Raw genomic sequence first — 27,140 nt, forward strand, 5'->3', positions numbered from 1 at the left:
CTCAAAGCTTCTCTATATGTTAGATCCTACCAATCCTGACCAGATTTCCATTCCCTGCTGCTGAAAGGCATCCCCATAGTATGATGCTATCTCTACCATACTTTACAGTAGGGATGATGTTACCTAGCTGATGTGCAGTATTAGATTTACACCTCACATACCACTTAACTGTTGAGGCCAAAAAGTTCCACTTTAATCTCATCAGACCATAAGACCTTCCACATCTTTACAGTATCTTAATGAAGCTTTACAAAGTCTTTACAGGCAAGGATCTGTTTTTTTCCCAAACCAGGGCTTCTCCTTTGCACTTTTTTTGTGTGCAAGACTTTAGAGATTGTGGAGGTATCAATTTCGTCTCAAGTTACAGCCACTGATTTCTGGAGCTCACTCAGTGACTTCTGGTGTCACAACCTCTCTTACACATACCATTATTGTCCGGTACTAAGTTTTGAGGGGTGGCCTGACCAGGCAGTGTCACTGTGGTTTCCCAGTAGACCGCATTGTGCTCCAAGGTATGTTCAGTGCTTTTGAGATGGTTTTGTACCCTTCCCCAGATCTGTGCTTCTCTACTATCAATCTGTGACGTGTTTTAAATGCTCATTTTGGTTTGGTCTTTTGAAAATCTACCATACTGTTGGACCCTACAGAGAGGGGTTGTATTCAGGTGATCCTCCATTTTCTACATCAACAAATCGGGCGTATTGGTGAGGTAATACGTATATGGCACCCGATGAAAGTTAGTATAGTTATTACAAATGGGATGGATTCTTTATCAGACTCAGAATTTTCAGTAAGTTGTTGACAGGTTTTGAATTTTCCTTTTGATTTGACATGAGGCACAATGCTCAGAAATAATCCTTAAATATATTTAAAATGTAGAAAATGAAACTAAGATGTGGAAATAGTTGTGTGGGCTGAATGCTCTTTCAAGGCATTGAATTTGTAAGAAGCTGACATATATATCTTTGTACTTTTTTCATTCGCATGATTGGGGGTGTGCAACCTCTTAATTTTAATTGATATCAGAAGAAGTGTAAATGTTGTAACTGATGTGACATCTTAAACAATAAATGTAATTCATTTTATGTTTTGCACAGCCTAACTAAAGAGGAGATTTTTAATGAAGGGGAGAAATCAGAAGAGAAAGACATGGAAGAGAAAGAAAAGAATGACTTGGAGGAGGTATACCTAAGTTTAAATAGCTAAGAGTAATTTGACATTTTCATCAAATTAAAGTAAGTGACTCAGATATTGCTTTTGAAGGAGGAAGGTCAGGAATACAGCGATCATGAAGGGGATGAAGAAGATGCTGAAGAGGATGAAGTTGAAATAAGTGAAAGTTCAGATGAATCTGACTCTGAAATAGATGAAGAAGGTAATGCCTTAAACATTTCTATTGCCGCCTGGCCTTTATTTAGATTAATGATTAGCTGGCTTTGTTTATCTAAGATTTTGATTCGTGGGCTTTGCTTAAGTAAGTTTGAGCACACTGTTTGTAGAGGATTATGATGTTTTGAACAATAGAAGGTCTTGATTCTTGCCAGTAACAACCTATTCATACCTGCTTTAATGCAAACATGAGAAATGTGACCAACAAAAAGCCCTTTGAGCCTGTTCTGCCATATGTAAGGATTGTGACACCTCTTCTATCTCAGCTCCACTTTCCTGACATGTCCTTCTGCCTCTTGATAACTTTAATATCCAGAATGCTGCTGATCAATTTTCGATGAACTGGATAACCTTTAATGTTAAGAATTCCAAAACTTCCCCATCTATTGAGTGAAGAGGTTTGTCCTTCATTTAGTTCTGAATAGATTAGACCTTATTCTATGACTGAGTCCTGTAGAAATCTTGTAATTTTAATGAGATTTCTGATTCTTCTAAACTCTAATCTGATTAGATTTGTATTCTGTGAACTCTGCTCATATGGTAAATCTGCACTCTGAGGGACCAGGTTGATGAGTCTTTATCGCCCTCTCTCTGCAGCAAGTATGTCTGTATTTGCACACTATACAGAATACACCAGGTGTGGTCTTACCAATGCCCGAAGAACTGCAGGAAGACATTTTCTGTATTCAAATCCTCTCTTAATAAAGGCCAATTTACCATTTGCCTGCCTTATTGTTTGCTTCATCTGCATGGTAATTTTCTCTAAGAGCATCAGCATTTCCCATCCTATTCCTGTTTAAAAACAAAAAATTAAAATAAAAACTGCAGATGCTGGAAATCTTAAATAGAAAGAACGCTGGGAAAGTTCAGCAGTTAAGACTGCCTCTGTGCTACTTGACCAGATGAGTTTTCCCAGAATTTTATTGTAACCTCTTCCAGTACTCTATCTTTATGTTTTATACACCAAATCGGATGTTCTCATATTTTTGCACATTTTATCTTGTCTTCCAAGTTCTTGCCACTCACCTATCTTGTCTCCATGTCTTTAGAAGTCTCTTTACATTTTCCACCACCCAAACTATACACTAAGTTGCCTTGTTTTGTATCATTCTAAACTTGAAAAAAGAACTTCTGGCTTCTGAAGCCATCGTTACAGTTTATGAATAACTGGAAACCAACCACTGATACCTGTAGAATGCCACTTGTCACAGGCTGTCAACCTGAGGAGGATATTGTTCACAATCTTTGCTTTGTCTGATAACGAGTTCTTATTCACTACTGGTATTTTGCTCCCATTTCCATGTGCTCCAGCCTGTGTGGGACCTTGGCAAGAGTCTTCTGAAAATCTAATGCACCATATTATCTGGTTTCCCTTTGCCTATTAAACCAAATTCATTCTCGAAGAACTTGAGAAGGTTTCTTGTACATGATTTCTCTTTTAATAAATCTGTGCTGTCTCTGTACAATTACATTAGTCTTTTACACATGTTCTTGGTGAATACAACCTTCACAATAGTTTCTGATGTGTTCCCTGATTCTGCTAGTAGGTAACATAATATTTTGTTTCCTTTTTTTCTGCTTACAGTTCTCCTTTGTTAGTTCCTATGCTGGTAAAGAAATTGTTTTTTTTAACCTGCATGCAACAACCCATTCCTTTCTCCACCTTCTCAACCCACCCCTCTCTCCTCCTCCTCAAATGCATTCTTACTTATCCAATGTTTTGCTGCAGTTTGTGCTTTCAGCTGGATTCAGGCACTTCAGCCATTTTTCTTTCCTTCCTGGACATGGGGATTGTTGCAAGAGTCAACGTTTATCCTCAGGCTTTGATTCTAATGCAGAAGCAAAGAAATGGGTCTAATAAACATGTTTAAGATTATGAAAGAAAATAAAATAAAGCAAAATACTTCCAGAATGATGGGGATGAACATAATGTAAGTTGGTGAATGACTGGGGCTTGAATGTGCTGTTGCCATGTTTGGTACACGTATGTATTGCAATAGACAATTTAATAGCCAATTATAGTCCCTGTATTGGCAGAGAAGTACATAGGAGTACACAGCTCATTTTTAAAATATTGTTATTTTGGTGATAACAGTTGGATCAGTATTTGGGTTTGTCATTGAATTTACTGGTTCGGGCAGGTAGACCAATACTTTGTGATAAATATTTGATCTTTGATCATTTGTGCGAAAGCAACAAAGGAATTCTGAGGTTTTTCTTTCCCATCTAATGATGCATAGATTTAAACAATATTTTAGTTTTTCATGCTTATGATATTCAATTACTCAAGCAATCTTCCTTATTTCCATAGCTAATTTCCAGGCAGATCTGGCTAACATTACCTGTGAAATAGAAATTAAGCAGAAGCTCATTGATGAACTGGAAAATAGCCAGCGACGACTTCAGACACTGAAACAGCAGTATGAGGAAAAGTTAATGATGCTGCAAAATAAAATCCGGGACACCCAATTGGAGAGAGACCGTGTTCTTCAAAACCTGGGTAGGATAGAGAGCAAAAATGATTTTTTGACATCATGCTTTGATTACAAATTGACAGGTCAAATTGTCAATCCATTTTCTTTTCAACTTGTATTCTTTTCAGCATCTTATAAGGCATTTATAAAGCAATAAATAATTTCTTGTGTTAATGCCTAATATAAAGAGTAATTGACTCTACAAACTTGAGACAATAGACAATAGGTGCAGGAGTAGGCCATTTGGCCCTTCGACCCAGCACCGCCATTTACTGTGATCGTGGCTGATCATCCACGATCAGTATCCAGTTCCTGCCTTATCCCCATAACCTTTGATTCCACTAGAGCTCTATCCATCTCTTTCTTGAAAGCATCCAGAGACTTGGCCTCCACAGCCTTCTGGGGCAGAGCATTCCATATATCCACCACTGTCTGGGTGAAAAAGTTTTTCCTCTCCGTTCTAAGTAGCCTACCCCTTATTCTTAAACTGTGGACTCTGGTTCTGGACTCACCCATCAGCGGGAACATGCTTCCTGCCTCCAGCGTGTCCAATCCCTTAATAATCTTATATGTTTCAATAAGATCCCCTCTCAGCCTTCTAAATTCCAGAGTATACGAGCCCAGTCACTCCAATCTTTTGATATGACAGTCCTGCCATCCCGGGAATTAACCTTGTGAACCTATGCTGCACTCCCTTAATAGCAAGAATGTCCTTCCTCAAATTTGGAGACCAAAACTGCACACAGTACTCCAGGTGTAGTCTCACCAGGGCCCTGTACAGCTGCAGAAGGACCTCTTTGCTCTTATACTCAATTCCCCTTGTTATGAAGGCCAGCATGCCATTAGCTTTCTTCACTGCCTGCTGTAATTGCATGCTTGCTTTCAGTGACTGATGTACAAGAACACCTAGATCTCGTTGTACTTCCCCTTTTTCTAACTTGACTCCATTTAGGTAATAATCTGCCTTCCCGTTCTGATCACTAAGGTGGAAAACCTCACATTTATCCACATTAAACTGCACCTGCCCACTCACCCAGCCTGTCCAAGTCACCCTGCATTCTCATAACATCCTCCTCACATTTCACACTGCCACCCAGCTTTGTGTCATCGGCAAATTTGCTAATGTTACTTTTAATTCCCTCATCTAAATCATTAATATATTTGTAAACAGCTATGGTCCCAGCACTGAACCCTGCGGTACCCCACGGGTCACCGCCTGCCATTCCGAAAGGGACCCGTTAATCGCTACTCTTTGTTTTCTGTCAGCCAGCCAATTTTCAGTCCATGTCAGTACTCTGCCCCCAATACCATGTGCCCTAATTTTGCCCACTAATCTCCTATATGGGACTTTATCAACGGCTTTCTGAAAGTCCAGGTACACTACATCCACTGGCTCTCCCTTGTCCATTTTCATAGTTACATCCTCAAAAAACATAATAGATGCAGCAAATGATCAGAGTAGATAGGAAGTATCTGTCTTTAGGTTGAAGATAAACCTAAAACTTTGATTATTCTAGGTTCAATGGAAAGTTTTTCTGAAGAAAAAGCAAATAAAATTAAATCAGAATATGAGAAAAAGCTTCAAGTAATGAACAAAGAGCTGCAGAAGTTGCATACTGCCCAAAAGGAACATGCACGTTTACTAAAAAATCAACTGCAGTATGAAAAACAGTTGAAGAAACTGCAGCAGGAAGTGGGAGAAATGAAGAAAACCAAGGTAGAGTTCATTTATTTCTGGCAGCTATAACACACTAAATTTATTTCTTTATTGGCTTGGAATTTTGCGGAGAAATAAAAATACACACAGGCAAATTGCTGGAATCACTCAGCAGCTCAGCAGTATCAATGAAAATGAATGAACAGTCCATGTTTCGGGCCAAGACCCTTCTTCAAGATTGGAAAGGAAGCGAAGATACCAGAAGAAAAAGGTTGGGGGAGAGGGTAGGGAAGATGGCTAGAAGGTGATAGGTGAAGCCAATTGGATGGGAAAAGTAAAGGGCTGAAGAGGAAGGAATCTGATGGGAGAAAGGGAAGGATGAGAGGATCCAGGAGGAGGTGATAGTCATGAACAAGAGAGAATCTGCAGATACTGGAAATCCAAGTTCCTCCGACCCATCCCTCCCCTCAATTCCTCCATTTCTGCCGCATCTGTTCTCAGGATGAGGCTTTTCATTCAAAGAAAGGGGCTTCCCTTCCTCCACCATCAACGCTGGCTTCAACCATATCTCTTCCATTTCACGTATATCTGCTCTTATCCCAAACTCCTGCCACCCTATCAGGGATAGGGTTCCTCTTGTCTTTACCTATCACCCCACCAGCCTCCGCGTCCAGCTCATAATTCTCCAGAACTTCCACCGTCTCCAACAGGATCCCACCACTTAGCACATCTTTTCTCCCCACCCCCCCGCCACTTTCTGCTTTTTGCAGGGATCCCTCCCTGCGTGACTCCCTTGTCCATTCATCCCTTCCCACTGATCTCCCTCCTGGCACTTCATCCTTGCAAGCGGAACAAGTGCTACAACTGCCCCTACACCACCTCCCCCACTACCATTTGGGCCCGCAAACAGTCCTTCCAGGTGAAGAGATACTTCACCTGTAAGTCTGTTGGGGTCATATACTCTGTCCAGTGCTCCTGGTGTGGCCTCCTGTATATCAGTGAGACCTGATGTAGATTGGGAGACAGCTGCACCGAGCACCTACTCTCCGTCCACCAGAAGAAGCAGGATCTCCCTGTGCCCACCTATTTTAATTCCATTTCCCATTCCCATTCCAATGTGTCTATCCATGGCCTCCTCTACTGTCGCGATGGGCCACACTCAGGTTGGAGGAACAACACCTTATATTTCTTCTGGGTAGCCTCCAACCTGATGGCATGAACATCGATTTCTCGAATTTCTAGTCATGCCCCCGCCCTCTCCTTCACTAGTCCCCGTCCCCCTTTCCCTCTCTCACCTTATCTCCTTGTCTGCTCATCGCCTCCCTCTGGTGCTCCTCCCCATTTTTCTTTCTTCCATGGCCTATCCACACCTATGTGAATCCCCCCTTCTTCAACCCTGTATCTCTTTCACCAATCTACTTCCCAGCTAATTACTTCATCCCTTCCCCTCCCAGTTTCACCTGTCACCTTGTGTTTCTCTCTCCCCTCCCCCACCTTTTAAATCTACTCCTCATCTTTTTTTATCCAGTCCTTTCTCGCCCCAAAATGTTGACTGTACTCTTTTCCATTGATGATGCCTGGAGGTGATAGGTGAGAGGAGGTAAGAGGCCAGAATGTAGATAGAAAAGGAGGGGAGGGGGAGGGAATTTTTTTTTTACCCAAAGGCGAAATCAGTATTCATGCCATCAGGTTGGAGGCTGCCCAGACAGAATACAAAGTGTTGCTCCTCCACCCTGAAGGTGGCCTCATTGTGGCACAAGAGGAAGCCACGTACCAACCTGTTAGAATGGGAATTAAAATGTTTAGTCGCTGTGAAGTTCCACTTTTGGCGATGGAGAAGTACTCAACAAAGCAGTCCCCCAATTTACAATAAGTCTCACCAATGTAAAGGAGCCTGCATCAAGAGCACCAGACAGAATAGACGACCCCAACAAATTCACAGATAAAGCGTTGCCTCACTTCACGTGAGGAGAAGTAGTAGGAAAAAAAATCTTAAATATTAAAGCCTATTCCTTTCAGTCACCATAGTGTTGATCAGCTTGAAAATACAAATGTTAATTTCATTTCCTCACCACCCACCCTGTTTGCTGGTGGCGTAGTGGCATCGGCGCCAGACTTTGGAGCGAAGGTTCCTGAGTTTGAACTCAGCCGGCTCCCCAGGCACTCTTTCTATCCGTGCTGGGTTGAGCATCGAGCTAGCAACTTGACCTCGTGAAAAAGACATTGCCTGCTACAGAAACATCAACAGTAAAAAGTTGATGGCCTATGCTCTCTTGTGAGTTTTTAAAAAAAGTCAATTTCCTTTTTTCATCACCCACCTAATGAAGCATGGCTTGTGTCTGAGAGAAATATGAAGACAGGTAAAGTTGATAGAAACAGTAAATGTGCTTCTGTTGTTAAGCTGTACACCTTTTGAATGTTGGCATGTAATTTAAGTACCACTAAAGCTGTGTCATGATTCCCTATAATATTACTAAATACTATTGTTAGTATTTTATGGAAATTGATATGCAAGGTGGGCAGAAGTTAGTCTTGATTGCACCTTAAATTTGTTTGCATCCTGCTGACCAAGTGAAAGTGTTGGAAACAATGACATTTTGAAGCTGGCTGCCAGAACTTAACGAAAGGTTGAGGACCTGGAAGTTTATTGTTTCTCTTTCTGCACACTCTGTCTGACTTGAGTGTTTCCAGCATTTTTTGTTATTTCAGATTTCCAGCAGCTAGTTTTGTATTGTTCGGTATTGTTCCTGTCGGTGCTTTATTAAAAAAAATTACATCTTTGCCTATTCCTTTAAGAAATGGCTGACATGCTGTGTGGAACAAGCTTCCAGCAGAAGTGGTTGAGGCGGGTTCGATGTTGTCATTTAAAGTTAAATTGGATAGATATATGGACAGTAAAGGAATGGAGGGTTATAGGCTGAGTGCAGGTCGGTGGGACTAGGTGAGAGTAAGAGTTCGGCACAGACTAGGAGGGCCAAGATGGCCTGTTTCCGTGCTGTAATTGTTATATGGTTATATGGACATTCTCTGCCTTGATGGATATGTTGGATGTCTCAGAGGATGATGATTGTGGATAAGTTATTTATAATAGATGTTACAATTGCCTAGTTACAATGTTAAAATTGTGCATGCATTTTAAACTTTGATTTATCACATGTAAGGCAAACAGCAACGAAAAAGGAGAAAAGTATGATGGGAGGAAATCGTATGTGGGTCCATTAATAGTAACTTTTACAAGTTCATGGTCTTCTCAGTAACGACAAGTATGGCTGAGTTCAGCGATAGAATAAGAAGGGCTAATGCTTGGACCTGATACAAGTATTAAATTCTTTATTCTCAAACATTACCTAGCCCTAGATTGAAGAAAGTAATTAAGGATGATGGTGGCATTCAGAAAACATGCATTCAGAAACAATGTCCATTCTTGCTGTTTTGAAGGTCCGTCTCATGAGACAAATGAAGGAAGAACAAGAACGTGCTCGAATGACAGAATCTAGAAGAAACCGAGAAATTGCTCAGTTGAAGAAAGATCATCGCAAGCAAGAAGTGAGTATTGAGTTGTTTGAAAATGTTCATTGTCAGAAGGATGAGATCAGTTCTAATACTCAAGGAATTGAAATTAATGTTTTGAACTTTGCATTTTTGTAATATATTTTTGCATTAGATCATTTTGTACCCTAGATTGAAAGATTCCCTACAGTATATCTAATTAAAATGTTATTGTGCTATCTTGTACTTTTCGCCATTTAAAAAAAATCAGTAACTGGGAATTTGATTTTGTGTTATTGGTTGGAGGTCCTGTAACACTGCCTATTTTTGTAAGAGAAGGTGGTCATTTTCACTGTTTTGGATGTTGTTTTATTGTATTTGCCTAAAATTTTCAATTGATAATATTTTTTTTTACAACCTAAAAGGTTAGAAATGCTAATCTGCCAGACATTATTGTTAATTTATCACTAGTCATTGAATTAACCAAAATCAAAATATATTTGCTGTTCATTAATCTGATGCTTCGAATTTGAAGTCCTCAAGCAACTAATCTCATAACTTGAGAGACTTCGGAAATGTCTGCCTATGGAATTCTATCTTCCTTGTGATATGTCGGGGAAAGCAATTTGCAAAATAAAAATCCTTGCAAACGTAACAAGTGCTACACCTGCCCCTACACCTTCTCCCTCACTACCATTCAGGGCTGCAGACAGTCTGTCCAGGTGAGGTGACGCTTCAGTTGTGAGTCTGTTAGGGTCATAGCTGTTCCCGGTGTGGCCTCCTGTATATCAGTGAGACCCAACATAAATTGATAGAGCACTTAGCCGAGCACCTGCGCTCCATACGTTAGAAGAAGCGGGATCTCCCAGTGGCCATCCATTTTAATTCCACTTCCCATTCCCATTCCGATATGTGTATCCATGGCCGCCTCTACTATCGCAATGAGGCCACACTCAGGTTGGAGGAACAACAGCTTATATTCCACCTGAGTAACCTCCAACCTGATGACATGAGCATCAATTTCTCGAACTTCTCGTCTTGTCTCTCTCCCCTCTCCCCCCCAAATCACCATTCCTCACCACCTTTTCCCTCTCTCACCTTATCTCATTGCCTGCCTATCTCTGTGCATCCTCTCATCCTCTCCCCTTTTCTTTCTTTCGGGGCCTTCTGTCCTCTCCTATTAGATTTCCCACTTCTCCAGCCCTGTATCTCTTTCACCAATCAACTTCACAGCTCTTTAATTCACCCTCCCCCTTCCAGTTTCACCTATCACCTTGTGTTTCACCTTGCCCTCCCCCCACCTTTTAATTCTACTCCTCATCTTTTTTTTCTCCCCAGCCCTGCTGAAGGGTCTCGGCCTGAAACATCGACTGTACTCTTTTTCATAGATGCTGTCTGACTTGCTGAGTTCTTCCAACATTTTGTGTGGGATACTTATTAATTGATTTATTGAGAAAAATGATCCATATTATATGCATTTCTTAGAAAAAGTATGTGTATCTTTGTTTTCAGTAACTGGTGCAACACACCCCCCAATTCTGACCAATAAGATATATTCAGCTTCAAATCCAGTTTAAAATACCACCCCACAACAAATGTGAAGCCAGTAAATCCCTTAACTTCAGTGTTCTCAGCCACTCTACTGTGGGGTTTGCAAATAGCTATGTTGAGAAGAATGTCAAATTTTATTCCCTTGATAGATTCTGTACATTACAAAGGCAAGTGGGATTAGTAGATAGACAAGATGGTCAGCATAGACACAGTGCGATGAACAGCCATATTTCAATGCCATGTAACTCTGACTTAGTGCCTCAATCCGTCACACATTAAGGAACTTCACAAGTTTGCTGATCTTAGCAAATCTGTGAGTGAAATCATGCACTCCACACAGTCTTCCTCAATCTGAAGGTTATCATGATCAACAGCATGCTACTATTTATTATTCATTCTTTTTACTCTTTGAACAAATTTACAACTGTGACACAAATTTTTTAAAAGTAGAAGATGCTCAGCAGCATATTTTAATTTCTATGTTAGTTGGAACATAGTTATCACCATCATTACATGCTATGTTGTATGACCGTGTTGTTCTTGGCAAATTTTTCAACAGAAGTGATTTGCCATTGCTTTCTTCTGGGCAGTCTCTTTACAAGACTGGTGACCCCAGCCACTATCAGTACTCTTCAGAGATTGCCTGGCATCAGTGGTCACATAAACAGGACTTGTGTTGTACACTGGCTGCTCATACAACCATCCAGCATCTGCTCCCGTGGCTTCACTTGACCCTGATCGTGGTGGGGAGGGGGAGGTGTTAAGCAGGTGCTACACCTTGCCCAAGGGTGACCTTTAGGCTAGTGGAGAGAAGAGCACCTTGCACCTCTTTTGGTAGAAATGTATCTCCACCCCATGTTAACACAGTACTGTGGTAAGAAGTATGTCTATTGTCATTCAACAGAGGTTGTGCAGAATTCTGAATGCTGCAATATTTTTCTTGTGTATTCAAATTAGTTTTTGAACCTGAAAAAAATACGCACAACACTATGTATGGGCTTCTTAGAAATACAAAACTGCAAGTTTTCGTTCTTTTTATTTTGGCCTGCTTCAACTACAAAAGGCAAGGTTTTTGAGTTTCTGAACATATAACAGAGCACAGCTCTTCATATCCCTTCACCTTTATCCCCCTTCAGCATCAAATGAAAATTCTGGAAGCTAAGAAGCGGCAACAAGAAATAATTCTAAAGCGCAGAACTGAGGAGGTGAGCCATTTGTTCATCATTTTGTCTGTGTATATAATATTCTTTCAGATTAATGGAAGACATAGCTGAAATTTATATATGCTGAAAATTAGAATGTCATTGTCTATATGACTCCATGATCAGTATTGTTTATAGCAGTAAAATGATTCAACTAAATGAGAACATCACATTTGAGAAATTAATGCGCAAATTGTAGCAAAGGCTTTGTAAGTTATAAGAATCGTGAAATTAAGGGGTCTTGTGAAGTAAATATGGATAAAGCTGTGTTATCAGTTTCAATGTTGTGAACAAAAATGCTGTAAAGAGTTGTTATTACAATTGGAGTTTACCAATGTGTTTTTTTCTGATTGAAAACTCTTGGAAAATGTTTTTTGAAATGGAAATATCAAATGAGTTATCCCTGTCTTGTTTGCACAATGATCAGCTTAAATTGCAAGGTAAAATTGTGCAGCTATCTTGATTCAGAATATACCTTAAATAATTGTGTTCTAGATCTTGATTATTTGTAGCTATTACAAAAGAGTGTTGAATGATAAATCCTGTATAAAGTTCAGAGCATGCTTCAGGTGTCTTCTTGAATTCCAATATCATTAATCAGGTACAAAATAATTTGTTTCTGTCCCTGTCAGTGACATCAGATGGGGCAAGTTTGGACACGAGAGTGAATGACAAAATAACAAATGTATGTTTGAGCATATTTAAGACAGGAAGTTTTTAAAATTTACCCATGGAATCTAGGAATGAAGTGTTGAGAAAGTAGTGGTGTAAAGTTAGAATACCAATAAAGCTTGGTGGAAAATGTGAATTTAAGTTGTATCACAATTTTTTTCATGCTTCAATCAAAAGCGTTTGTATTTAAATAAATTTCAGATGCTCTAAAGCAGGGGTGGCCAACCTTTTACATTCCATGTGTCAATTTTTTCATGCACAAGTTCAGATGTGCCATACAACTCTTGTACCCTCATTCAATTCTTGCAAAAATATGTTAATATAGACATATTTAGCATTTTTACATGATATATTGATTTAATATAAAAACAAGATAAACATTACTTACCTTAATGAGACTTCTAACAAATATATTTTGTCGTCTTCTTATTTTTTCCTTTTTCTTAATCACATGTTCTTTCTGTAACGCAGACCCAAGTACTAGCTTCAGTTTTTCTTCTATTTCAGTCTGATGTTGTGTTTTATAGTGTCTATTAAGATCATGTCTTCTATTATGTGAGAAAATGTTTTCACAAACAATGCACAATGGTTTTCCTGACGGACCTGCTATAAATAAGAACTCATTTTCCCACTATTCATTGAATTCACGCATACTATCACTTTCTGCTTTTCTTTTGCACTGTGATAAGTAACTGAATGTAAAAACAAGGCTTAATTTTTGAAAAAGTACAAAACTGTAAATGTTCACAAAGGACGAACAAAGCACAACTCCGTAGCGCACGAGTGTCAATAGACAATAGGTGCAGGAGTTGGCCATTCAGCCCTTTGAGCCAGCACCACCATTCACTGTGATGGCTGATCAACCACAATCAGTACCCTTTTCCTGCCTTCTCCCCATATCCCTTGACTCCGCTATCTTTAAGAGCTCTATCTAACTCTTTCTTGAAAGAATCCAGAGAATTGGCCTCCACTGCCTTCTGAGGCAGAGCATTCCACAGATCCACAACCCTCTGTGTGAAAAAGTTTTTCCTCAACTCCGTTCTAAATGGTCTACCCCTTATTCTTAAACTGTGGCCTCTGGTTCTGGACTCCCCAACATCGGATACATGTTTCCTGCCTCTAGCGTGTCGGATCCCTTAATAATCTTATATGTTTCAATCAGATCCCCTCTCATCCTTCTAAATTCCAGTGTAGACCAATTGTAAACTGACTGGCAAAAACCTGCGACGCATCGCTGGTGCAGACGGCTGGCGCCTCAGGATCAAACAAGTATCAAACGTATTGAACAGTTATGGAACGACTGCAGAACAAAAGTCCTTCTTTCGTAGTTTGACTCCTTGTACATTTTTTTTCAACTGAAAACAGATTAATGTGAAAAAAGATAACATTTGCCAAAAGATGTGCATGAAATAATAAAATCGCTAAAAATAATTGCTAAGATTTAGATTTATTCTCAGTAAAACCCATTTCTAGCTCTAATCTACTTAAGTTCCTGTTATAGATTTTTCTTTTCTACAAATCGGTTTTTGGTTAATACATTTTGCATGAGTAGGCTTTTTTTTTATTATCACTGCGGTGCAATGCGCCATTTCTAATCATCGAGTGCGCCACTTTTGGCGCATGCACCATAGGTTGGCCATCCCTGCTCTAAAGCAATTAGCTGAATGAGTACTTCTAAAAGTGTACTACTTTAGAAATACAGGGATTAAAAAGCCAGTTTGAGTATAGTAGCTTCACACAAATAGCAATATGATGCTAATAACCAGACAATCTGTTTAAATGTTATTCATTCAGATAGGAAGGTATCAGAACTTCAAAAAAAAAATTACTTATTTTAGTATTTGGATGATGCTGACATTTATAGCATACTTCCAATGAGCTCTAAAAACTGTACAGGGAAAGCTCAGCCTTTTTTAATGTAAATATACTCCTATGCCTTTGGGTAGGGAAATCTATTGGTGAATAAAATATATTGTATACATTCTCTGACATTAAATTGAAAATGAAGGATTGCTTGCAACTGAAATGGGATTGTGTAACTGATGTTCCTATGTATCCAGAGCCCTCGTCCTCAATGACAGTGGCATTTTCAGTTTGAGATGCTCTTGAAATAGCCAAGGAAAGATTGCCTAGTATTTTTCAGATGGAGGGCTGTGGTCCCGGTGCAGCTCGATGGGAGTAAACAGTTTAAATGGCTCGGCACATTTTGGTTGTTTGTTAAGGACAAGTTTGAACTGTAAGTTCATTTTGTTATTGCCTTTTAGGTAACAGCACTTAGAAAGCTTTCAAAACCAATGTCGGATAAAGTAGCTGGGCGAGTGAGCCGTAAACTGAGCTTGCCAGATTCTGTTTCAGAGTCACAATCTCACGCAGGTTTAACCGATCATGACCGAACTACCAACTTCAGTGGTGTTTACAAAGGGAGAAATCTTGCTTCCCGGACCATGGGTGCTTCAGCAGACAAGACAAATGGGGGCTTGAGGTATTTTTGACACTTTTTAATCCTTCGTAATTTTCAAATTTGAACAAAATTTGGATGTGATTTTTTTGGCCTTTATAATTGATTTAATATGACCCAAAATGTTCTAGAATCTAAAATATTCTGACTTTAATCCCTTGGATAATTGATTCATTTCACATTGGATAAATATTTAATACATTTCCTGTGATTTATAATCATTCTGAGCCCTTCCAGCAAATGGCTATGTGACACCGCTGATAAACAGTCCTCATGAGAAAGCAGGAAGTTGGACATTTTTTACACCCACCTGATTACAGAACTAAAATTACATTGGCTAAAGGAGACTGAAAAATAGACTCCTGATGCCCTTAATACCACAGTTCCTCACAAATAATGGTCATCCTGGGAATATCTCTGAGGTTGCTCACAGTGAAGCTAAGGCTACAATGACATACTACACCCAACCCCTCCATGGATATAGAAATTTGTATGCAACTTGCAGCTTGAGTTTTGGCAAGTTGAAGCATACAAACACTCAGACCACAAACCTACCCATGTTCTTCACTCTGCTCCCCTCCCCTCTCCAACCCACCACATAGTAGGTTCCCAAACCTTTTGAAAGGTTACACTTGAATCTAAATTACCTCATCAAACCTCACTTGCCTCAACAAAAAATCTCAAATTAACTACCACAGGCACAATTTAGCTATAACAAATCTTTGTTGACTTTCTTCTTCCACATTATCTCAATATATTAACTTTGTCCTGACAGTTCATAAATTATATAGAAGCAATGCTGTGGAATAACAGATTACTTCTGATCAATTGCAGAAAGAAATACCAGAGAAAAATTACAAGTACATATACTTCAAGAGCAGCAAGGATGAAATGGCAGTCACTTGAACGTAGGGTTACTGAAATAATTATGCAAAGGATGACCATTGCCAACATGGAAGCTGATATGAATAGACTTCTCAAGGTAAGAGTTTTTTTTATTATTGTTTTTGCTCCATTTCCATTTTCGTTTGAATGTGAATATTAGAATTTGCAAGAAGCTTCTTAAATTGCTGCTTGTGTTTTTGCTTTGCACTAATGATCAGTGGCATGGTAAATTGTTTCTTTTCTTTCCAGTTAAATAATGATCCCTCATTTTTCCTTTTTTTTCTCTACATTTATTTATCATGTATTGCTTTGTACGGCTGCTGTAACGTTTAACGAATTTCAATTTCATGACGTATGCAAGTGATATTAAACTTCTGATTCTGTGTGTCATAAATTATATGGATAAAGTAAAATGCTGTAGATTGGTCATGGTTGCTTTCACAAATAACTCTTGGACAAATAACTATAATTTGTTGAATGAGGTAAATGTTTTTCAAAGATGTTAATTTTGTGAATTTAAGTTGTAAGACCTACTTCAGCATACTGCATTTTAATTACAAAGAGCTGACAATCTTAACTTTGAATTTAAAATTATGTGCATTGACAATTTGAGATCTGTGAACAGTTTGCTTCGACAGGCTGAATATTTTTGTGAAAATGCCAAAGTTGCACACCTGGTTTGAGAGAATGTTTTAATTTTTCTATTTGATTTAATGAAGGAGAAAATATCTTGAATTTGCAGTATTATTCTTGTGCTGATACGTTGTGTAAAATTCTTGTAATTATCTTGCTTTTCTCTAGCATGTTCTGATTATTTTTAATCTCTTCTTGATCTGATTAATACCTCTGAAATTTTATTTTGCCTTTATAACTTTTATTATTTATTTCCATTAGCAAATGGCTGATAAAAGTTATTGCAGGCAGCTAATTAGAATTCAACAGACCCTGATCATCACCCCTCCCACCTGACAATTTTGTTTATACTGTAGGTGACACTAGATCATATTGCTGCTGGCTGACTAGTAGAGTAAAGAATGCTGATGTATTTTTACATATCTCTTGTAATGTTAAGTTGTAAGCTTACAGGTACAGTGGATTCTGGTTAATTAGGATATATTGAGACCATTTTGGCCCAATTAAGTAGCTGCCCCAATTAGCTGAACTTTCATGGAAATAGTTAAAAGGGAGTAAAGAAGACATCTGAGTAACAAATTATGCATTTAAATGAAATACAGGACAAATTACAGCACTGCCAATTCTAGCACAGTACTATAAAACAGTGTATTAGTTCCTAATAGTTATCGATGGAGGAATTCATCCAGTGTACACAGTGAACAAAATCAATGCAGACACATTATGCAGAAAATGGACAGCTTTTATACAATGCTGTTGACAATTTCTTCCTCCAGATCTTCATTTTCATTGTAATATCCAAAATGATTATCAATGCCTTCAATTTTTTTGTAGTGCCTAACTTGTTGAAGTAGTGAAATTGTTTCATTTTCACTCCCGGCCATTTCTGGTATCCCCACGCCTGAATGCTTAAAACCACAGTGAGCAAAACAGACTTACTGCTTATATCTCACGAGCTATCAGTGACAACACTCACACGCACACGCAACTGAAGCTATTTAAAAACTGCTTGCTCTAAGCACAGTGTTGAGTCTAACAGCTCAAATGAAAAAAAAAGTCCCAAATAAGTGGCTGCTCCCCAATTAACTGGTATCCAATGTATTTAGTGTGTCTTTGTATTAGCATTAAGCAATGCAGCAAGCATGAAGAGCAGTATTGTTATATTTCAGAATGTTAGTGGTTCTCAACCTTCAAATGTTTCTCTTTCATTATTAAAATTACAGCAACGTGAAGATTTGACTAAAAGACGAGAGAAACTGAATAGAAGAAGAGAAAAGTTTGCACTGGACTGTGTAGATGATAAAGCAATTCATAGCATTAGTGAAGAAACAGAATCACTTAGTGCAAATATTGACTATGTTAATGATAGTATTTCTGAATGCCAAGCTAACATAATGCAGATGGAGGAAGCAAAGGTAAGGCAATTTACTATTTTTTCTTGGTGTTTCTGACAGAAAAATAACTTTTTGTATATATAATTTCCAGTGACTTCCTTAATTACGGTTCATCATTCTTCCACACCAAAGTATAAATGGAACAGAGTGAAGATATTTTAAAATCTATTGTACCTCTTCAGAAACCATGTGGCTAATTCTTAGATTCAACTTAAGGGTGCACATTAGATGCCTATTGGCATTTTCCCTTAACTTTAGTATTTCTTGCCAATAGTTTAATGAATTCAATGCTTTCAGGAAAGAAGTCATCACTTGAACAAAGTTTCCCTTGCACTATCGAACATGCAGTGGTCTAAAGATTAAAAAGATTTTGCACAATAATAGTTCCATTATAACTATGACTAAAACTATGTGGTGATCAAGGCATTTAACTGGACCCATAATTCCAAATTGTGGCATAAAATAGATCATTAGGGTCCTAGATCTTGAAGTTTCATTCTGTAAGTTAGTTATATGTGCACACTGTGTATGAACAAGGAAAGCAAGTAACTAACTGAACAAGTAGCAAATAACCACTAATCTCCCTCCTGGCACTTATTCCTGCAAGCGACCAAGGTGCTAGACCTTCTCCCTCACCTCCATTCAGGACCCGAAACAGTCCTTCCAGGTGAGGAAGCACTTAATTTGCTGGTCTGTTGGAGTAATCTATTGTATCAGGTGCTCCTGATGCAGCCTCCACTACATTGGTGAGTCCTGTGGTAAACTGGGGGACTGGTTCGTCGAGCACCTTCACACCATCTGCCAGAAGTGGAACTTGCCAATGGCCAAGTATTTTAATTCCCGTTGGTCCACGGCCTCCTCTCATGCCACAATGAGGCCATCCTCAGGGTGGAGGAACAACACCTTGTATTCTGTCTGGGTAGCCTCCAACCTGATGGCATGATTTCTCCTTCCGGTAAAAAAAAATCCTCTCTCCCTCCCCTCTTCTTCTTTTCCCCCACTCTGGCCTCTTACCTCTTCTCACTTGACTATCACCTTCCGTGGGTCTCCTCCTTCTCCTCCCCTTTCATATTCCTTCCTCTCCAGCCCTTTACCTTTCCTACCCACCTTGCTTCACCTATCATCTTTTAGCTAAGCCCCATTACCCTCCCACCACCTTTTTATTCTGGCACCTTCCCCTTTTCAGTCCTGAAGGAGGGTCTCGGCCTAAAACAACGGCTCTTTGTTCATTTCCATAGATGCTGCCTGAACTGATGAGTTCCTCGGCGTTTTCTGTGTGCTTCAAGTAACAATATTTTCAATAATAGGGCTGGTGGGGGTGAGGTGTGATGGTCCATGAATAGGTTCATCTAGTTGATACAGAAAGCAGCTGTACTAACTTGTCTGCATATTCTAATACTGATATGCTTGAATGAACCTCTTCAGAACTACGCAGCGTCAAGTGTAGATGCATTTAATTGGCAAAAACAAATACCAACAGTCTTTTGCTCTCTGTGCAGCTGATTCAATGGATTATTTTTCTTTCCTTTCTCTATTTTGTCAATATGTCTTCCCACACGGTGCGCATTCATAAAAGTAGTAAATATTGTAACACTCAGCAGATCAAGCAGCATTTGTGAAAAGAAAGTTAATATTTCAGGTTGAATTTGCTTTGAGAACTATTCTTCATTCTCCAACACTGAAAACAGTAGGATTATTTTATTTCATTTTGCAGGAGGAAGGAAGAACAGTGGATGTTTCAGCAGTGATCAGTTCTTGTACTTTGACAGAAGCTCGTTACATGTTGGATCACTTTCTCACAATGGTTATTAATAAGGTAAATCTGTGATCAAAACTTGGCCCCATTAAATTAAGTCAGTTAGTCTTCATATAAGACTAAAATTAATAGGTCAGCAGTGGAAACTTCTGGTGGATAATGTAACCTCTGGTGCATCCATTATTCAGTACTGAAGTTCTTGAAGTTAAAGGTTGAGTGTGTAGCATAGCCACGTTAGACCATTTGTCTTTACTCCCTCATTCCCATGATTCGTATTGATTCCCCTGCTCTCCACTGACAGTATGGATAGTTTGCAACAGCCTGTTACCAGCATGTCTTTGGGATATAAGAAGCAGCAAACATCCAGGGAAATCCCACTTGGTCATGGGGAGAATTGCAAACTCCGTACAGACATCACTTGAGTTCAAATCCAATCTTAGATCGCTGGAACTATGCCGCGGCAACAACAACTGTTGTGCTACTGTACCAACCGCAACTGAGAAATACCTGATCATGGAAATCCGGAACACTGATGTATACCAAAAAAAGGCATTGACATCAACTCACGCTGAACTTCACTTTAAGTTCTAGTCAACTTTTCCTAGCATCTTATGAACTTCAATTTCTCCGATCGATCCCCATGTTAGATATTGTGAAACTTCTTGGTAAAATCCATGTAAACAACATTAAGTATGCCATTCATATCTGGTGATAATGAATTCACTGGATAATGACCTCCCTTCATAAATTGTGCAATTCTTGATAAAATTATCTATCAATAAAATTATTTACTGTGTCCCTAGTTTTTCTAATAATTTGACTGCAACAGTATCTGAGAATGTGAATTGTTTGTTTTATGCATCACTGACTTCTGCTTATATAATTCAATTTTTTTTATATAGATTGGTATTGGGGTGACTAAAACAAATAATTACTCAAAATAGCGACAAATATATTGGGGGTTATTTATACATACCTAATGAATGATTTGTGTTCTTTATCTGGAGCTCTATTAACTAAGTATATTTCTTCACTGCTGCTCAGGTTTCTAGATTTTAATCTAAAGTATCAGTTTTTGCTTCTGTTTGAGATTTGACTTCCAGCTAATGAATGCTTCAGGTTTATAATCTTTGACCTCCTGAACAAAAATAGTCATTGAGCAGTACTGGACTTAATGGAATTCCTCACTAAGTGGCTTGTGATGGATTTTTTTTTTTGGCATTGAAGCCTGAAATTTTAGAGTTTTTCAAGTTGTGGGTTTTTAAAAGTATACAGTTTGAGGTGTTTTTCCCCACTAGAGGAGAACTTTGACCCTAGCTTTACTTCTTGTAATAGAAATGGTACATTTTAGGATGAAAAAGATTAGTTTTAATATTAGTCTTGATGGTTTTGGACAACCTTCTTCAAGAACAAATTAAGATTTGGAATAACTTTTCAATCCTTATTGAGGTTGAGGAAGAAAATAACCCATGATTTGATTATGTGCTTTAACGATGTTAAAGAATAGACCTCAGAATATATTTTGTTTGGTCTTAGGGTCTTCAAGCTGCTCAAAAGGAATCTCAGATTAAAGTTCTAGAAGGCAGAGTAAAGCAAATAGAAATTAACAGTTCAACTCAAAATCAACTGCTACTCCATATGTTGAAAGAGAAAGCTGAATTTAATCCAGAGCTTGAAGCTTTACTTGGAAATGCTTTACAAGGTAAATGTTCTGTACTCATCTTCATATTTGCATGCATTTTTTGTTTCCAGTGCATGACATTAAGATTTAATTGCACAGTTGCTGGCATCTTTAATTAATATGTTTGGAATTAAATTTTGTATTTTTGGTATATGTTGAGATAAATCCAGTCAATAAATTTGCTTTGGAAAAATAACTCAAAGTAATTATAAATCAAATTTATTTGGTTATGTAAGTTAAACTTTTCAGATGCATCCCTCAGGGTTAATGTAACAAAGGCATTTTAATTAAGTTCAAAATACTTAACTTTTAGGTCATGTTGAAATAGCATATTGTCAGGCATTAGTTCCCTTAAAACTAATGGCTTCAAATAATCCAAGACTATGAGCTTTTTGGATCAGCTGAAGGTCACGAAGAAAGGGACTTTGTCCTGGATTTCCAGTCAGTGATGAGGTAGTACTTGTTACCATCCTATTGGAAAGTTACCCCAAAAAGGAGCACGAGGCTCTGACATACAAATTTTCCTTTTTCCATTGTGATTTGTAATTGCTGTACCATCTCAACAGATCCTGTGCAAACCAACAACTATGCCATTATTAAACTGGTTGACTACATGGTTTGGCTGCAAAGGCTCTTGATGTGCTTTTTTGAACAGGACAGTATTAACATCATAACAAGAAAGAAGAGCAGGAGTAGACATAAGTCCTCCAACCTTGCTACATACTAATTTGATCTTGGCATTCATTTTCCATCCAATTTGCCTAAACCCTTGATTCCCTCTTGGAACAAAAATATATTAATTTTTACCTCTTATATACCTTTTATATATTGGCGAGACCCGACGCAGACTGGGAGACCGCTTTGCTGAACATCTACGCTCTGTCCGCCAGAGAAAGCAGGATCTCCCAGTGGCCACACATTTTAATTCCACATCCCATTCCCATTCTGACATGTCTATCTACGGCCTCCTCTACTGTAAAGATGAAGCCACACTCAGGTTGGAGGAACAACACCTTATATTCCGTCTGGGTAGCCTCCAACCTGATGGTATGAACATCGACTTCTCTAACTTCCATTAAGGCCCCACCTCCCCCTCGTACCCCATCTGTTACTTATTTTTATGCACACATTCTTTCTTTCACTCTCCTTTTTCTCCCTCTGTCCCTCTGAATATACCTCTTGCCCATCCTCTGGGTCCCCCCCCCCCCGTCTTTCTTCCCGGACCTCCTGTCCCATGATCCTCTCGTATCCCCTTTTGCCTATCACCTGTCCAGCTCTTGGCTCTATTTCTCCCCCTCCTGTCTTCTCCTATCATTTTGGATCTCCCCCTCCTCCTCCAACTTTCAAATCCCCTACTCACTCTTCCTTCAGTTAGTCCTGACGAAGGGTCTCGGCCTGAAATGTTGACTGCACCTCTTCCTACAGATGCTGCCTGGCCTGCTGTGTTCACCAGCAACTTTGATGTGTGTTGCTTGAAGTTCCAGCATCTGCAGAATTCCTGTTTTTGTTTTTAATTTTACCTCGTTCATCTCTCTTGAGGAGTGGTCTTCCAAAGATTCATGATCCCCTGAGATAAGGAATTCCATCGGAACCCCTTGTTCTGGAAAAAATACATTCAAATTTTCATACCGGTACCCAACCAAACTCACTCAAATACTAACAAAACTAGAATTTTAGGTCTTTCATTCTTAATGCCAATGAATATGGACTCACTCCGCTCCATTTTCTTAAAAAAAACCAAATAAGCCTTGTCTGAACGCCCTCCATTGCAAGTATATTCCTCAAATGAAGAGATCATAAGAGTGTTCTCATCAATGCCATATTGTACCGAGGCGTTTCTATTTCTATCCTCCTTGTAAAAGAAGCCAGTATACCATTATATGGTAACTTTGTTTCATATGCAAGAACATAGGGGTCCTAATGAATAGCTGCATTCTGTGCTGTTTCCATACTTAAATAATATTTGGCTTCTGTCTTGCAACTGAATGACCTCAGTTGAGTTGCAGATGCCAAATTTTTGTCCCCTCAAATGACCTATTGCTACTTTTATTTTTTCGCCATCTTTGTACTGCTAGCACAATTGGTAGCAATATATTCAATCCTTCCTTCAGGGAATCATTAATAACTCTAGAAACATAGAAAATAGGTGCAGGAGTAGGCCGTTCGGCCCTTCGAGCCTGCACTGCCATTTATTATGATCATGGTTGATCATCCAACTCAGAACCCTGCCCCAGCCTTCCCTCCATACCCCCTGATCCCCGTAGTCACAAGGGCCTTATCTAACTCCCTCTTAAATATAGCCAATGAACTGGCCTCAACTGTTTCCTGTGGCAGAGAATTCCACAGATTCACCACTCTCTGTGTGAAGAAGTTTTTCCTAATCTCGGTCCTAAAAGGCTTCCCCTTTATCCTTAAACTGTGACCCCTCGTTCTGGACTTCCCCAACATCGGGAACAATCTTCCTGCATCTAGCCTGTCCAATCCCTTTAGGATCTTATACGTTTCAATCAGATCCCCCCTCAATCTTCTAAATTCCAACGAGTACAAGCCTAGTTCATCCAGTCTTTCTTCATATGAAAGTCCTGCCATCCCAGGAATCAATCTGGTGAACCTTCTTTGTACTCCCTCTATGGCAAGGATGTCTTTCCTCAGATTAGGGGACCAAAACTGCACACAATACTCCAGGTGTGGTCTCACCAAGGCCTTGTACAACTGCAGTAGTACCTCCCTGCTCCTGTACTCGAATCCTCTCGCTATAAATGCCAGCATACCATTCGCCTTTTTTCACCGCCTGCTGTACCTGCATGCCCACTTTCAATGACACCCAGGTCTCGTTGCACCTCCCCTTTTCCTAATCGGCCACCATTCAGATAATAATCTGTTTTCCTATTTTTGCCACCAAAGTGGATAACTTCACATTTATCCACATTAAATTGCATCTGCCATGAATTTGCCCACTCACCCAACCAATCCAAGTCACTCTGCATCCTCTTAGCATCCTCCTCACAGCTAACACTGCCACCCAGCTTCGTGTCATCCGCAAACTTGGAGATGCTGCATTTAATTCCCTCATCCAAGTCATTACTATATATTGTAAACAACTGGGGTCCCAGCACTGAGCCTTGCGGTACCCCACTAATCACTGCCTGCCATTCTGAAAAGGTTCCGTTTATTCCCACTCTTTGCTTCCTGTCTGCTAACCAATTCTCTATCCACATCAATACCTTACCCCCAATACCGTGTGCTTTAAGTTTGCACACTAATCTCCTGTGTGGGACCTTGTCAAAAGCCTTTTGAAAATCCAAATATACCACATCCACTGGTTCTCCCCTATCCACTCTACTAGTTACATTCTCAAAAAATTCTATGAGATTTGTCAGACATGATATTCCTTTCACAAGTCCATGCTGACTTTGTCCGATGATTTCACTGCTTTCCAAATGTGCTGTTATCACATCTTTGGTAACTGACTCCAGCAGTTTCCCCACCACCGACGTTAGGCTAACTGGTCTATAATTCCCCGGTTTCTCTCTCCCTCCTTTTTTAAAAAGTGGGGTTACATTAGCCACCCTCCAATCCTCAGGAACTAGTCCAGAATCTAACGAGTTTTGAAAAATTATCACTAATGCATCCACTATTTCTTGGGCTACATCCTTAAGCACTCTGGGATGCAGACCATCTGGCCCTGGGGATTTATCTGCCTTTAATCCCTTCAATTTACCTAACACCACTTCCCTACTACATGTATTTCGCTCAGTTCCTCCATCTCACTGGACCCTCTGTCCCCTACTATTTCTGGAAGATTATTTAGCTAAATAGCTATGACCTCAATGTTGATCCCTGCGGTGCTTCGCCAGCTACAGTTTGCCTAACCTAAATTGAATTTTATTAATTCTGACACTTTCTGTTAGCCATTTCTCTCCATGCTGTTATGTTCCCCCAAGGGCTAATGTCCTGGACTCTTAATTTTGGTAACATTTCATATGGCACTTTATTAAATGTCTTTTGGAACGCCAAATGTACATATTAATGGGGTTCACTTTATCTATCCAGCTGGTTGCATCCTCAAAGAAGTTAACCAATTTATCAAACACAGTTCACATTTTCTAAATCAGGAGTCACATTTGTTTTATGATTGTTAAGATTTCTATAATTACCTAATTATGTATTACAACAATTTCCAATGGGCAGGTACTTGGTCAACTAATTCTTGTTACCTGTGTTTCACCTGTCTTTAATATTGGCTTTATATTTGTAGTTTTCCAATCTGCCAGGATCTTTCTCACTCTTTGGACATGTTATATTGGCAAAATAAATGTTTTGGAGGTTCATCATTTAACTTAGTAAGCAGGTACCTCCCAGGAGTCAAATGATAAGATTTAACTCGTTTGTTGCACAAATGTATGGACAAGGAGACTACAAGGGCAAAATTATGGATGGCAATGAAAGAAGATTGGGTTTGAAATTATGAGCCAGAAACTTCTGATTTTAGGTTTTGGAAAATGGAAATCAATGACCATTGGAGAAACTAACCAACATTTCAAGTTTCTACTCTTAATAGCTTTCTTCAAGTTGAGAGTGAATCTAATAGACTTGTGACTGCTGGTAAGAGCTCAAGAAGAAAGATTTTTCTGGGACCATTTTGTTGAAGAATTTTGTGGTTCCCCCAACATCATGCAGTGAAGAGTTTATATAAGAAGTCTTTGGGAAAAGAGTTATTTTTGTTTTTGCAGGTCAGACTTTTTGGATTAACATTTTATGCAGCTAGATGATCATTGCCAATATGCATAGCAATCAGTTTCTAACCGTCTTTACCTCTCACATTTGTAAAATGATTTGTGGGGATAAAGGAGGCTAGTCCCAGTGCAATAGATTATCTTGCTCTTATAGTTTGGTTTCACAAACTTTCTCTTACATAATAATGGGCTTTACCAATTACATTTTTTCCATCTTGAATGGTCCTTAATTCTGGGGCTGTCATAATTTGCTTAATTTATTCTCTTGGAAAGGCGGCCACAGATCTGGTATACATTAGTAAACCTGATGTTTATATGACCTACTGCAGTACCCTCAAGTATAATTCACTGAGGATTCATACTACAAGAATTTTTCTTGGGACGTGAAATTGTTACTATGGAAGATTTAGTCTTTAACATGTTAATCTGTTTTTTGTTTACTGACAGTTGATCGGTAAACTCTAATCTACATACTAGTCATCCATGCAAATTTTGACAGTCATATCCATGGTCTTTGGGTTGTAGTTTGTAGTACTGCCAAATTAATCATTGGAGTAATCTGGAACTAAAACTTTGCAATGTAGATGCTTAAACTCATCTCAAATACAGATATCTCTGTATTTTCCCAAACTAGTGGTTAGTATAAAGCTGAGTGATCACTAGTAAAATAATTGAAGTCTTTATCAAGGAGTAATTAATAAGGTATCAAATTGTGAATTGTTTACTTTTACTTGTTGTAAAATAAGCTCATATAATGCTAAAGATCTTAATGTATCCATGAAGGTACTCAACGCACAAGAATAAAGTTCCACCTACATATGCTTTCACAGTTGGTTAAGCTGTATGCCAGCCTTACCAGCTGTTATAACTATCTTTTGGTTTAAATTCAAAAACTTTAAAATAAATTTTTTATTGCATTTTGAAATAAAATTTTGAAATATTTGTCATTTAAACAATTGAGTTATTTGTGATTCAACATTAATTAAAATTGGAAATTATCTGAAACTCACTGCAATCATCCCAAGATGTTCCTGTTGTGTTGTTGAATCTGCACTAGACAGATTTCCCAGCTTAACAGCTAGAACTCCATGAGTAGTCCATAATGACTGGAGTGCAATTAGACTGGCAGCAACAGTGACCTTGAAGTTTGGTGCTTCCACAGA

At 38.9% G+C, this 27,140-nt stretch overlaps 1 protein-coding gene across 3 annotated transcripts in view; it reads left to right on the top strand.

Annotated features, from left to right (window-relative positions):
* The window catches only part of LOC140186827 (kinesin-like protein KIF21A), a 132,211-nt gene that overhangs the window by 66,411 nt on the left and 38,660 nt on the right, over nucleotides 1–27,140 (top strand). For all 3 annotated transcript variants that reach the window (XM_072241438.1, XM_072241441.1, XM_072241439.1), the window contains exons 12-22: nucleotides 1,098–1,182; nucleotides 1,264–1,375; nucleotides 3,701–3,889; nucleotides 5,381–5,580; nucleotides 8,959–9,066; nucleotides 11,697–11,765; nucleotides 14,699–14,916; nucleotides 15,727–15,874; nucleotides 17,634–17,825; nucleotides 19,519–19,620; nucleotides 21,097–21,262. In XM_072241438.1, the coding sequence (XP_072097539.1) occupies nucleotides 1,098–1,182; nucleotides 1,264–1,375; nucleotides 3,701–3,889; nucleotides 5,381–5,580; nucleotides 8,959–9,066; nucleotides 11,697–11,765; nucleotides 14,699–14,916; nucleotides 15,727–15,874; nucleotides 17,634–17,825; nucleotides 19,519–19,620; nucleotides 21,097–21,262 (1,589 nt within the window). The remainder of the gene's footprint in view (nucleotides 1–1,097; nucleotides 1,183–1,263; nucleotides 1,376–3,700; nucleotides 3,890–5,380; nucleotides 5,581–8,958; nucleotides 9,067–11,696; nucleotides 11,766–14,698; nucleotides 14,917–15,726; nucleotides 15,875–17,633; nucleotides 17,826–19,518; nucleotides 19,621–21,096; nucleotides 21,263–27,140) is intronic.

Source organism: Mobula birostris, chromosome 23 (assembly GCF_030028105.1).
Source record: "Mobula birostris isolate sMobBir1 chromosome 23, sMobBir1.hap1, whole genome shotgun sequence".
In the NCBI taxonomy this organism is placed as follows: domain Eukaryota; kingdom Metazoa; phylum Chordata; class Chondrichthyes; order Myliobatiformes; family Myliobatidae; genus Mobula; species Mobula birostris.